This window comes from Bactrocera neohumeralis, chromosome 3, assembly GCF_024586455.1.
Source record: "Bactrocera neohumeralis isolate Rockhampton chromosome 3, APGP_CSIRO_Bneo_wtdbg2-racon-allhic-juicebox.fasta_v2, whole genome shotgun sequence".
In the NCBI taxonomy this organism is placed as follows: Eukaryota; Metazoa; Arthropoda; class Insecta; order Diptera; family Tephritidae; genus Bactrocera; species Bactrocera neohumeralis.
The window spans coordinates 49,306,569-49,320,603 of record NC_065920.1 but is presented as its reverse complement, the minus strand read 5'-3'; the positions used below and the strand labels follow the sequence as shown (position 1 = coordinate 49,320,603).

The window sequence follows — 14,035 nt, the reverse complement described above, 5'->3', positions numbered from 1 at the left end:
TATGCGAGTGCTATAAAGACTGATTTTGTTCTGTTAATTTTACCCTGCTTCCGTAAGTGATTGACATAAGACATTTTGTGGCTGCTGGACTTCTCTTTTTTTCGTTATAGGTCTCAGTCTTGGCGATTAACTTTTCATTGTCGCAAAATTTCTGTCTAGACGCACGCTCTTTAGATCTGATCCTTTCAGTCCAGATCCTGAGAATACGATCGATGGAGAAACGGGTCCCATTTAAGTATTAAATTTTGTTATTATTTTCCTTGATTTATGACACCGGTGCATTATCATGATGAAACAACATTTCTTTCTCTGCCAATTTGATAATTTTTCGTTATTTCGCCCTTCAAACCTAATATTAGTAATCTTTTCAAAACAGTTTATGGAAATATGGAGTATGGCATCTCAAAATATATGAGCCATAACATTAGCAGTTTACAGTTTCTTCTTTAATGCTTTCGATTCGGTTCAGTTCACTGTAATGACTGTTATTAGACCTCATAGTGTTTCATCCATTGTCAAAATTTTGAGTTCATTACGAGTTCATGCGATGGAACTGCATCAAACAGGGTTAAAAATCATCAAATCGTTCTTGGTTTTTAACAACCGAGCGCCGAACCCACGTTGCAGAGAGCTTTTTGATGCTCAGATGTTTTTCAACGATGTCAGCTATTCTGTAAAATGAAGTTTCACAAATTGTATTGTAGATATCTTTTATGTTTTCATTCTTAACAACCTAAGAAGTCTAACTTGAAAATATATAGATTCAATTCTGGGACGCCCTCTCATAGAAATGTTAGACTACCTTGTATGGAAAGAAAAGGTACTAAAGATCGGCTCGTCGGAGACTCATAATAATGTTTCGAAATTCATTTGAATTAAAAGCAAATTATCTTAATAAGAAGTTATTGTCAAAATAAATGGATAATAATTAAATGAGACCACAAATTTTATAAAAATTTTCTAAGTAATAATATGTACGGTAAAATCGACTTTTCGGCGTATTGGATCAAACTAATTTTTTTTCGCAGAGAGAGAGAGAGTAATAAAAAAATGTATCCCTTTTCGAAGTTAAATATTTTTCATCGAATTTCGAGATTGAGCATATTTAAATCATTACTAGTGAATAATTAACAGATTAATTAAAAAGTCCCCGGCCTACCATAGTAAAACACATTTGTTTGGTAAAATTTCTTTTTTTTTATTCGACATATTGGTTCCTTGCAAGGTGATACATTGATTACTGTGACCTTCAAACTTTTCGATAGGCCTCAGTTTCGGCGTTCACCTCTTCATCCGAGGAAAATTTATTCCCAGCGAGCATGAGCAATTCGAAGCCCAATTCATGGATTTTTGCCGTCGTTTTCATTGACTTGTGACACGACCATTGTTCCGGTGAAACAGCACTTGCTTTTTCTTCAAATTTGGCCGTTTTTCGGCGATTGCATCCTTCAAATAGTTAATAATGCTAATAATCGAATTTCTTACCCCATTATCAAGAACCTTCCCCTTCCTATCCTATCCCGCCTTCTTAACCTCTACAATAATATTTTTTCTACAGGCATTTACCCCCAAGCTTGGAAAACCAAAACCAGGTAAATCTCCCCTTGATGTCTGCAGTTACCGCCCAATCTCCCTTCTCCCGTGTTTAGGCAAACTGCTAGAAAAAATGATTGCTACCAGACTCTCCTGGTATGCCCGCAAAAATGATTTCATTCATCATAACCAAGTTGCATTCAAAAGAGGGCAGTGTACTATAGACTCACTTGTTCATCTTGACCACTACATTTTTAATACTTTGTCAAATAAAAATCACATCTCCCTGATGTCTCTCGATTTTCTAAAAGCCTTCGATCGAATAGGTATTCATATCGTACTATTAAATCTTTTTTATCTCATCGTAAAATAAGCGTCCTTATCTCGAACATCCGCTGCTCTATCCTTCCCCTAGATAATGGCACTCCTCAAGGATCACCCTTGTCGGTGATTCTCTGCATTATAGCGTTTGATGAACTTAGCGAATTACTGTCTAAGTTTACCAATATTGAGCACCAACTGTACGCTGACGATGTTCTGGTGTATTCCAAAAACACTGATCAAGCAGCAGTTCTAAGAACCTTCTCCGATATCCTCTCCAAAATCTTCTCCTCGTCGCAAACTTCCGGCGCTTCAATTTCCCCAGCAAATCTAAATTGTTGCACATTTGTAGAAAAAGAAACTGTAGCACCCATACCATAACTTTTTCCGATGTAACTATAAATTGTATAAAAAGCCTTAAGTTTTTAGGTATAATACTAGACTCTAAGTACTAAGGATGGGGTCATGTGTAGAAGTTCACGCAAGTAAGGAAAGTTCTCTGATCGCCATTCACTTGGGAGTGGCCAGAAACGATTCTTTTACATATGACTCAAGCAGCTCACGACTTCCGGTCTTTGACCAAGTATCCTCTGGTTAGCCTAAGAACATCCGTTCGAAGGTGAGCTAAAGTGAGAAGGCGAAACACCCCTGCACAGGGTTGTGCGCTGGGTTTGGGACCCGCCACGTAAAAAGCTCACCCCAATGAACAGTAACAACCAGCCTCAGATGAGAGACCCCCCTTTTGATGACGACCACGGCAAACGAAATAAGGACTACGATTTAAGGGCATGCACCTGGAATGTCCGGTCCCTTAATTGGGAAGGTGCCGCTGCCCAGCTGGTTGATGTCCTCGTGAAAATAAAGGCTGACATCACCGCCGTCCAAGAAATGCGATGGACGGGACAAGGACAAAGACGAGTAGGTCCTTGTGACATTTACTGCAGTGGCCATATAAAGGAGCGCAAGTTTGGTGTGAGATTCGTGGTGGGAGAGAGACTCCGTCGCCGAGTACTATCATTCACTCCGGTGAATGAACGTCTAGCCACAATCCGCATCAAAGCGAGGTTCTTCAACATATCGCTGATCTGCGCCCACGCTTCGACGGATGAGAAGGACGATGTGACCAAAGATGCCTTTTATGAGTGCTTGGAACGCACTTATGAGAGATGCCCCCGCCACGATGTCAAAATCGTGCTTGGCGACTTTAACGCCAGGGTGGGCAAAGAAGGTATCTTTGGCACTATGGTCGGTAAATTCAGCCTCCACGAGGAAACATCCCCAAATGGGTTGAGGCTGATCGACTTCGCCGGGGCCCGAAATATGGTTATCTGTAGTACTAGATTCCAGCACAAAAAATTCATCAAGCTACCTGGCTGTCTCCGGATCGAAAAACTACCAACCAGATCGATCATGTTGTGATAGACGGAAGACACGTCTCCAGTGTTTTAGATGTGCGTGCGCTCCGAGGTCCTAACATCGACTCGGACCACTATCTTGTTGCAGCCAAGATTCGCACCCGCCTCTGTGCAGCAAAAAACGCACGCCAACAAACACAAGGAAGGTTCCACGTCGAAAAGCTGCAATCACAAAAGACTGCCGAACGATTTTCTACTCGGCTTGCACTCCTGCTCTCTGAGAGCACTCATCAACAACTCGGTATAAGGGAACTGTGGGACGGCATTTCAAACTCCTTACGTACAGCTGCATCCGAAACCCTTGGTTTTCGGAAAGTGCAAAAGAACAGCTGGTACGACGAGGAGTGCCGCGCCGCAGCGGAGAGAAAACAGGCTGCCTACCTCGCAACGTTACGATCGACCACAACACGTGCGGGATGGGATAGATACCGAGAATTGAAGAGGGAAGCGAGACGCATCTGCAGACAGAAAAAGAAAGAGGCCGAAATGCGTGAGTATGAAGAGCTTGATAAGCTGGCCGACAGGGGTAATGCTCGAAAATTCTACGAAAAAATGCGGCGGCTTACAGAAGGTTTCAAGACCGGAGCATACTCTTGTAGAACCCCCAAAGGTGATCTAGTGACCGATGCCCAGAGCATACTTAAATTATGGAGGGAACACTTCTCCAGCCTGCTGAATGGCAGTGAATGCACAACGCCAGGAGAAGGCGAACCCGATTCCCCAATCGATGACGATGGAGCAGACGTCCCATTGCCCGACCATGAAGAAGTTCGAATAGCAATTACCCGCCTGAAGAACAACAAAGCGGCGGGGGCCGATGGATTACCGGCCGAGCTATTCAAACACGGCGGCGAAGAACTGATAAGGAGCATGCATCAGCTTCTTTGTAAAATATGGTCGGACGAAAGCATGCCCAACGATTGGAATTTAAGTGTGCTATGCCCAATCCATAAAAAAGGAGACCCCACAATCTGCGCCAACTACCGTGGGATTAGCCTCCTCAACATCGCATATAAGGTTCTATCGAGCGTATTGAGTGAAAGATTAAAGCCCACCGTCAACAAACTGATTGGACCTTACCAGTGTGGCTTTAGACCTGGAAAATCAACAACCGACCAGATATTCACCATGCGCCAAATCTTGGAAAAGACCCGTGAAAGGAGAATCGACACACACCACCTCTTCGTCGATTTCAAAGCTGCTTTCGACAGCACGAAAAGGAGCTGCCTCTATGCCGCGATGTCTGAATTTGGTATCCCCGCAAAACTAATACGGCTGTGTAAACTGACGCTGAGCAACACGAAGAGCTCCGTCAGAATCGGGAAGGACCTCTCCGAGCCGTTCGATACCAAACGAGGTTTCAGACAAGGCGATTCCCTATCGTGTGACTTTTTCAACCTGCTTCTGGAGAAAATAGTTCGAGCTGCAGAACTTAGTAGAGAAGGTACCATCTTTTATAAGAGTGTACAGCTGCTGGCGTATGCTGATGATATTGATATCATCGGCCTTAACACCCGCTTTCTCCAGACTAGACAAGGAAGCAAAACAAATGGGTCTGGCAGTGAACGAGGGCAAGACGAAATATCTCCTGTCATCAAACAAACAGTCGTCGCACTCGCGACTTGGCACTCACGTCACTGTTGACAGTCATAACTTTGAAGTTGTAGATAATTTCGTCTATTTAGGAACCAGTATTAACACCACCAACAATGTCAGCCTGGAACTCCAACGCAGGATTGCTCTTGCCAACAGGTGCTACTTCGGACTGAGTAGGCAATTGAAAAGTAAAGTCCTCTCTCGACGAACAAAAGCCAAACTCTATAAGTCGCTCATAATTCCCGTCCTGCTATATGGTGCAGAGGCTTGGACGATGTCAACAAGTGATGAGCCGACGTTGCGAGTTTTCGAGAGAAAAGTTCTGCGAAAGATTTATGGTCCTTTGCGCGTTGGCCACGGCGAATATCGCATTCGATGGAACGATGAGCTGTACGAGATATACGACGACATTGACATAGTTCAGCGAATTAAAAGACAGCGGCTACGCTGGCTAGGTCATGTTGTCCGAATGGACGAAAACACTCCAGCTCTGAAAGTATTCGACGCTGTACCCGCCGGGGGAAGCAGAGGAAGAGGAAGACCTCCACTCCGTTGGAAGGACCAAGTGGAGAAGGACCTGGCTACGCTTGGAATATCCAATTGGCGCCACGTAGCGAAAAGGAGAAACGACTGGCGCGCTGTTGTTAACTCGGCTATAATCGCGTAAGCGGTGTCTACGCCAATTAAGAAGAAGAAGAAGTACTCTTTCGCTCAACATTGTCAATATGTAAGAGATAGACTAATTTCCAAATTATTAATAGTTAAGTACCTCTCCGCAAAGCGCTCATTTTTCGGCCCGGCATTGTTGATTAACGTAACCAGGGCACTTATTGTCTCAACTATACAATACGGTTTGGAAGTTTACGGACATCACGCTAAAGATAAGTTGAAAATGCGGACTGCCCCTTACCACGCTGCAATTCGAAGATCGCTGCGTGCGTTTCCAACGACTCCCTTAAATAATTTATTTGACGCCGAAGATTCAGTTCGCAAACTCTACGCTAAGCTGATGTTTTCACCGAACGCTCTTCTTAGAAAGGACCTACAATTAGCGATTTCGCGCAAACGGCCACCCAAAGTGCAATCATCCGTTTACTTATGTATCAAATCCACAAAGGATAACGGCCTTCCACTCCAAATGCCTCATATTCGCAAAAGCGTTCATCCGCCGTGGCTGTTTAAAAATTATTCTTTTCTCAATGAATTTGTCCATCTGCGGAAGGCGAATACTGCCATCGATGTATACAAGGCAAATTTCCTCGAAGTGGCAGCTAAATACAAATCCACTGGATGGGATCTGATTTTTACCGACGGTTCAAAATCATCACAGACTTCATTTGCTGTCGTGAAAGAACATGGAGAAGTAATTACTTACGGTATTTTGTTTAATTTCTGCTCGATTTTTACAGCAGAAGCCGTGGCAATATTCAATGCGATGCTTTAATCCGTCCGAAATAAAGGAAAATTTATAATTTGCTCTGACAGTATGTCATGTTTTCAAGCTATTAAGGGATGTAACCAAACCAAACCCGTTATTGAAAACATTCGAGACATCCTTATTTCACACCCCCAGAATATCAAAATCACGTGGGTCCCCGGTCACGCAGATATAAAGAGCAAGACGATTGCCGATAAGGTCTCTAAAGATATGGTTGTTGCACCTACCATAACTTCCAACGTTCTTTTTAAAAGGGATATCTACTGCATTATAAATAATGAGAGGCAAAAAAAATTGCTATCCGAGTGGAGCCGATATAGCCATCACTACTCCTCAATCAATCCCAGTCGTACAAAACCCTGCTTCTCTCCGACCATGCCGACAAACTACATAACTCCACATACCCAACTCCGGCTTGGCCGCACGATTATTACAACCTCTCATTTGCTTCAAGTCGCTACTCCTAGTTGCTGCCCGTTTTGCAACTTTTCACTCAGCATTAACCACCTCTTGGATTGCTGCCCGAAACTTGATGCCCAAAGACTACACTATTTCAATGGTATTAATCCTACACAGCTGTTAAAAAACCCGATGGACAATAATATTAGCAGGATATATAATTTCCTCAGAGATACCGACCTACTCCGACGCATTTGATGCCGCCCTAGTCAAAATGCCAGCCGAAAGCCTCCGATGCTAGCGCTGCGTTATCTTTAGTTTATGTAATAATTTTATTGTTATGTAAACTTTTATAAAATAAAATAAAATAAAAAATAAATCCTTCCTTTTTCAAGGAAGTCAATAAAAACTATTTCATCCACATCTAAAAATACAAACGCCATAACCTTGCCAGCCAATTTTTTTGTCCATTGTCACATATCGGCGCAAGAATACGGGTTATAATCATCCACTTGTCGTTGTTTTTGGTCAAAAGTGAGCTCACCCGGCACCCATTTTGCGCAGAGCTTTCTCGTACCCAAATATGCGTGAATGATATGATGTACACATTCAGCAGTGTTTCCTGTCTCAAACAGCTTAACATTACGAGCATTTGAAATTATTTTGGTAACTTTTTATGTTTATATAGCCTCTGTCGGTGCCTCCTGCCTGCTTTGGAATCGCCGAAGAGATGGTGCGTGTTGATTCTCCTTTCACGGGTATTTTGCAAGATTTGGCGCACGGTGAATATGGTCACTTGTCACTGCCATTCAGCAGGATGGATAAATGTTCCCTCCATAATTTCATTATGCTCTGGGCATCAGTCACTAGATCACCTCTCGGGTTTCTACAAGAGTATGCTCTTGAAACCTTCTGTTAGTGGCCACATCATTTAGTAGAATGCGTCTCGATTCCTTCTTTAACTCTCGGTATCTATCCCATTCCACACGTATTGTGGTCGATTGTAACTTTGCGAGGTAGGCAGTTTGTTTTCTCTCCACTGCGACACATCACTCGTCATCGTATCAGCTGTTATTTTGCCTTTACCAATGGTTTCTTTTGCAGCTGTACTTAAAGAGCCCAGAGCAGTAGGGCAAGTCTAGTAGAAAATCGTTCAGCTGTCTGTTGTGATTGCAACTTCTCGACGTCGAACCTTCCTTAAATTTGTTGACGTGAGTTTTTGCTGCACAGAGGCGGGTGCGAATTTATGCTTGGACTTGAGAGCGTACGCATGTCTAAAACACTGGAGACATGTCTTCCCTCTATCACAATATGATCTATCTGGCTGATGGCTTCTCGAACCGGAGACAGTCAGGTAGCTTGATAAATTTTCCTATGTTGGAATCTTGTACTACAGATAACTATACTTCGGGCCCCGGCGAAGTCAATCAGCATCAACTCGTTTGGGGATGGTTCATCATGGATGCTGAATTTACCGACCGTTGTGCCAAAGATACCTTCTTTGACCACCCTGTTGTTAAAGTCGTCAAGCACGACTTTGACATTGTGGTAGGGGCAGCTCTCATAGGTTCGCTCTAAGCGCTCATAGAAGACATCTTTGGTCACATCGTTCTTCTCTTCTCTTGGGGCTTGAGCGCAATGTTGAAGAACTTCGCTTTCATGTGGATTGTGGCTAGACGTTCATCCACCAGTGTGAATGCTTAAACTCGGCGACGGACTCTCTCTCCCACCACGAATCTCACACCGAATTTGCGCTTCTTTATATGGCCACTGTAGTAAATGCCGCAAGGACCTACTAGTCTCAGTATTTGTTCTGTTAATCGCAATTCTTGGGCCGCTTTACTCTTACGAGGACATCAACCAGCTTAACAACGGCACCTTCCCAATTAACGAACCCAACATACCAGGTGCACGTCCTTTATTTTTTAATACATTTGCAGTGGTCGTCATCAAATTGGGGCTCTCATCCGAGATTGTTTTGTTTTTTTACAAGCCTGGGGAGGCGTACAATCCAGTCAGTAAAAAAGGAAAAATGGAACCGAATTTTTATATACCCAGCCGTTTGTCGTACTCTGTAATGATACAAAATAATGTATTTTTATATAAAAATTATAGTCCTTTTTAACTTTTTTTAAAAATTATTAAAATCACTCTAATAATATTTGATTTTATTTTACAGTTAAGAAACATTATTATAATTACATATATGATATTTTAGTGTAAATAACCACAACATAATAATAATTGTAATTGTAATGAAAAATTTCCTCTCTTTACAGATTTTGTTTAATTGTTTTTACGCTCTTTACAATTATCGCAACAGTCACCGTTCTGTTGTCGGCTCCACACATTATCGTGCAATAAGCCTAAATGCACACGAGGTTTAAGCATAAGCCTAGGATAGACATATGGAAACTGCATACTTTAGATGAAGAAGAAATATTTATTTTTTCCAGAGGAAAAATCACTTACATACATAATTACAAAGAAAAGCAAATAAACGAGAGGAGCAATGCAAATTCAAAGAGATTTAGCACTTACATAGACGTAGTTTAGTGAAGATGATGAGACTACTCAATAATTAGAAAATTATACGAAAGACAATTGAAAAGTTCACCAAAATCAATACAAAAAAATTGTTAATTAATTATTTAAGAAAAACTGAAAACTAGTTAAAAATTAAAAAACAAAAAATTAAAATAAAAATAAAAATTCAAAAAAAAAACACAAAATATATGTATATACAAGTAATAGTATGTAGGGAAACTGGCAACAAAATGGTTACTTAATGCAAGCAAATTGAATTACTTTTATGACATGACATAAGAAAAACTTCAAAACAAACTGCCGTACACAAATATGTTGAATATTTCGAAAAAAAAAATAAAATAATAGTGAAAATAAATTAAAAAAATACAAACCGTACACTATAAGCTATGCTAAAAAATATATGCAAACTTACATATTAGTAAATTTATGTGAATAGGAAAAATTCTATACCGCATACCAAGAAAATAATAATAGCATGCGATGAAGAAAAAATTCTAGCATGCAATAAAAAATATAAATACAAGAAAATAGAAAATTACTTTTCAAATAATGCGTTCATTATAGTGTAACAAATTGTGAAAGAGTTGTTGTTTTCTTATTTTATAAACTATTTATGTAAAATGAGAGTTAAAAATGTCATGCGAGAAAAAAAATACAAGAAAGGTGCATGTAGACAGCTGTAAGTAATTATTTTTTTAATTAGCATAGCGTAATATTAAAGCAAGGAAAAGTAATAATTAATTTAAATTTAAAACATGGAATTAAATAGAAAATGAAATCAAGAAAAATAAGTAAAATAATAAGTGAAAAGACAGAGATTGTTCCTATGAAACATAGAAATACACAAACACCCACACAAAAGTGCTTAATTTCATACAAAATTACACGAAATTCAAAGCGACAAACAATTAGTGCGAGCAAAAATATATTTAATTATAAATAAGATTAGTTATTACATATGTATGAGAGAATAAGGAAATTTTGCATATATTGAAGTAATAGACGCATAGTGAAGACACCTGAACCTTCAGACAGACACAGGCAGTGTTCAAAGCAACCTGACAATTCGCCAAGAGCTACCCAAGCAACACATGAGCGCAAAAATTGCTACATTACTCACACACACAAATACAAATCACACAAAGCATGGAGCGTTTGCTGAGAGCGTTTAAATTAAATGTAGTTGAAAACGAGAGCACAAATACCAGTACTATACTAAAACAAACAAAAAAACAACAAAAGCAAATAGCTGAAATTAGTCGAGAAAAAGTATGTTAGAAACCAAGAGAAAGCGAGAGCGAACGAGCGCGAAAGAGCTAGTGCGAACGTTAGCGAGTTGCAATAAATTAAATGAGAGAAAGTGAGATAGATAGTGAGAGAAAGAGAGAGAGATATTGAAATATTTTTTATGTGCATTTATGTATTGTAAAGAATTTAATAATACAAAATGTTAAAAAATAAAATTTAAAATAACGCAAAGAAAAAAATAGTGGTAAGAGATGCATGAGAGAAATAATAAAAAATTAAATATTGCAAACACAAAGGGAAAACAAACACTAGATAAGTGAGTAGGGTAGAGTACGCCGGTTAGTTGAACTCGCAGGGGTATAAAGTGGGAGTGGAACAATAATAATTGCAGGTGCAACAACTATATATATAATTTACGATGGAAATTAGCAAAAATAGATATGGAAACACTATACTACAGACAAAATAAAAAAAAATAATAATGAAAAAAAAACAATAAAATAATGTTGAGAAAATAAGTGCACACAATAAAATAAAAATTAAGCAGGCAGTGAATGAAATTAATTTAGTTATCAGTGCAATAAGTAATACAATTGAAAGAAATATTAGAAAGAAGAGCTGAAGTATAGAAGGTTAAAACAGGAAAATTAATTTTTATTAAATTTTTTTTTTATTAACATTTTGGTATTTCGCTGGAAATTTACTTTAATTATTGATTTGCTGCAGAAAATTCGAGAAAAACTCAAGCTTTTGAATGATACTATAACACATAGAATTTTTTGTGTTGTCGGCAAGAGGTATACAAAAATAGCTGTATGTAATGAAAAATTTTCGGACTCAAATTCATTTTCAGGACACCTCAAATACCACACAAACTTTTTAGCACTTCAGTTGCAAATTTTTCCCTCAGATTTGTTGACTAGTGTAATCAGAGCAGAGTAGTTCGATTACTTAAAACACGATATTAGGAAAGTTTAGTGAAATTTTCAAAAAAAAAAATTTTAATTCAAAATATTTTATAATTATTTTTTGCTTTTTGTTTGCAAGCCGATTTTAATTTTTTTTCGACTTAACTATTTATGAGTTAACGGTATTTCAAACAATCAAGAATGATATTTTCGTAGTTTTTTTTTTGTTTGGATTTAAAATGTTTTCTGCTAATATCAATTGCCGGATGGTTTCTCTAAAAATGTGTACTCATAAGCATTTTAATTTTTACAAGGTTTCCCGTTTAAAAAATATCAATTTCAGCAGCTGTTTTTTTTTCAATTTAAATATATGTCTAAAGCTATTAATTATCAAATGTAGCTTCAAAAATTTTAAATTTTAATCCAATTTCGTGTTGGAAAAAGTTAAATAAATGAAAATTCTTTCATCATAATGAGTAAATACTTTTCCTAAATTTAAATAAGCTTTTTTTAAATATATCTTCTTACTTAAATCTGAGGCAAACTAATTTAACCGTGTTCAAAACAATTACCGACACCAAAACTTTTTCGAGTTTTCCAGTTCAACATTTTGTTACTTTTTAATAACCCAAAATATTTAAATGAAATAAACTAAAATTGACTATATGGTATGCGTAAACTCTTAGTCTTCAGTTTTTCAAATATAACGGTAATATAGTGTTCACTCCCTTTCAATTAAGTGATTATATCCAAACGTGTTTTTTGGGACTTTTTTTAAAGAGCCGTTGTATTTATAAATAAATAAGACTAACATACTTTATACGGATATTTAATAACAGAAGACTCATTTTGAGAAATGTTACATTTCATTGATCTTGTGTCAATCTCCAGGAGCCTCTTCGAAAAAATGTGTCTGGCAATGAGAAAGATTTTTCTGCATAAAATTGTGCTAAATCCCTAAAAAGTATTAAAACAATACAACAGTAAAGGTAATCTTTGAAAAGCTAGTCAAAGCTTTGATTTTTGACAAAATAGGCGCTTCCCAAAAAAACTCGTTTTATTGAAAATATTTATATCGAAATTGTACTGCAAAATCTTATTCCTTCCATTATTACCTAACAAATAAATCTTGAAAGATCGTGCGAAAATGTCAAGTCGATCGATCCAACCGGTTTGACGAAATTATGCTCACCGACTCTGAAAACACCATTTTGTGAAAAACCCGTTTCAAGTTTAGATTGAAAAATGCTTACAAATACGCTCATATTTCCATAACTATTTGTCATATATATTTAAAATTTTTGGAGAATATACTCCTATATATCATCACCTAAAATGCAAAATAACGTATCATCCCAAAATTCGAAATTGAGTATCGTATAGATTACGATTCACTACTTCAAATTACATTCATAATATTTCATATGTCCAACATTTTCAGGTTCTGCGCTCATATGTGAACCAGTTTTAACCAATATTAAAATTTTGTTTCACTCTTGTTCCATTTTATTTCGTGTTTCATTACCGCCACTGTAAATTTTCGAAAATGTTGTTACGTTATTTTGCATTTTAGGTGACGATATGTACATTCGAGGTATCTTCAAACTAAAAAATCCATTTTGTGAAATTCACAATGGATATAACTGCTTTTACTAATCAATGAATAAATAAATAAGTAATGACAACTGAAAGTTACCTCTCTTTCGAAACAATTAAGGCAATGTTGTCAAAATTGTTAAGAATTGTTTGACATTGAAGTTAAGTTGATTTTTTTACACTTTTCAAAGCAATCAGTCGAAGTTCCATTTTGAAGTAAAATAAAATTTTATTCATAGACTAAAAACTAAGAAAAAAGGTCCTTGACTGCTGCAGGCACTCTGGGTGAATCGATTTTTGATCACAAAACTGGTAATTGCATGGATAACTAAATACAGAACAGAAATTTGATATTGTTCAGATCATTCGTCTCTAAGTAGTCAAACAAATTTTTAAAAGCAGTTTCGAAAAACACGTTTAAAGATAAACTGGTCGAGCTCATTGAACTCAGCAGCTAAACTTTAGAAGGCAGTAACTCAAAAACTGTAAATCTGAATTTAAGTCTACTATGAGTTGTTATGGAAAAACACACAATTCGTACTTGTACTGTCAACAATGGCACCGTCTAAAAGAAGCAATATCCAATAAGCGTTCAACTTTGGCTAATAGAGCAGAGATTTTGTTTCATCAGAACAACGCCTGGCCACACACGACGATATTGACTCGACAGAAGCTCCGAGAACTAGGTTGGGAAATTCTTATGCATCCATCGTTCAGTACGGGTCTAGCACCAAGTTATTACTTCTAATTTCTGTCTATGGTGAATTACTTTTGTGATGAAAAATTCGAATCACTAGAAGCTTATGAAAATCGACTGTCCCTGTATTTTGCCAATAGGTTTTTTACGGGAGTGGCACTATGATTTGTGTTTCAAAATTTTAAATTATGGAACAAATTGGAACATATTTCAACCAAAGCAAATCATTCTAACTATGCTTAATCGAAAAACTCACACTACCGCTGAGGGTTGCCAATTTAGACTTTTCGTCGTACCTTCGGCATATTTAACAGGTTCTTTACTGTGTTACGAT

General features: G+C 37.8%; 1 protein-coding gene across 4 annotated transcripts in view; it reads left to right on the top strand.

Moving 5' to 3' along the window:
* The window catches only part of LOC126753932 (neuronal acetylcholine receptor subunit alpha-7), a 625,617-nt gene extending 615,995 nt beyond the window's left edge, over positions 1–9,622 (top strand). For all 4 annotated transcript variants that reach the window (XM_050465711.1, XM_050465710.1, XM_050465712.1 and 1 more), the window contains one exon: positions 8,982–9,622. In XM_050465711.1, coding sequence (XP_050321668.1) covers positions 8,982–9,066 — 85 coding nt within the window. In that variant the 3' untranslated portion in view covers positions 9,067–9,622. The remainder of the gene's footprint in view (positions 1–8,981) is intronic.
* Positions 9,623–14,035: the final 4,413 nt, after the last annotated feature.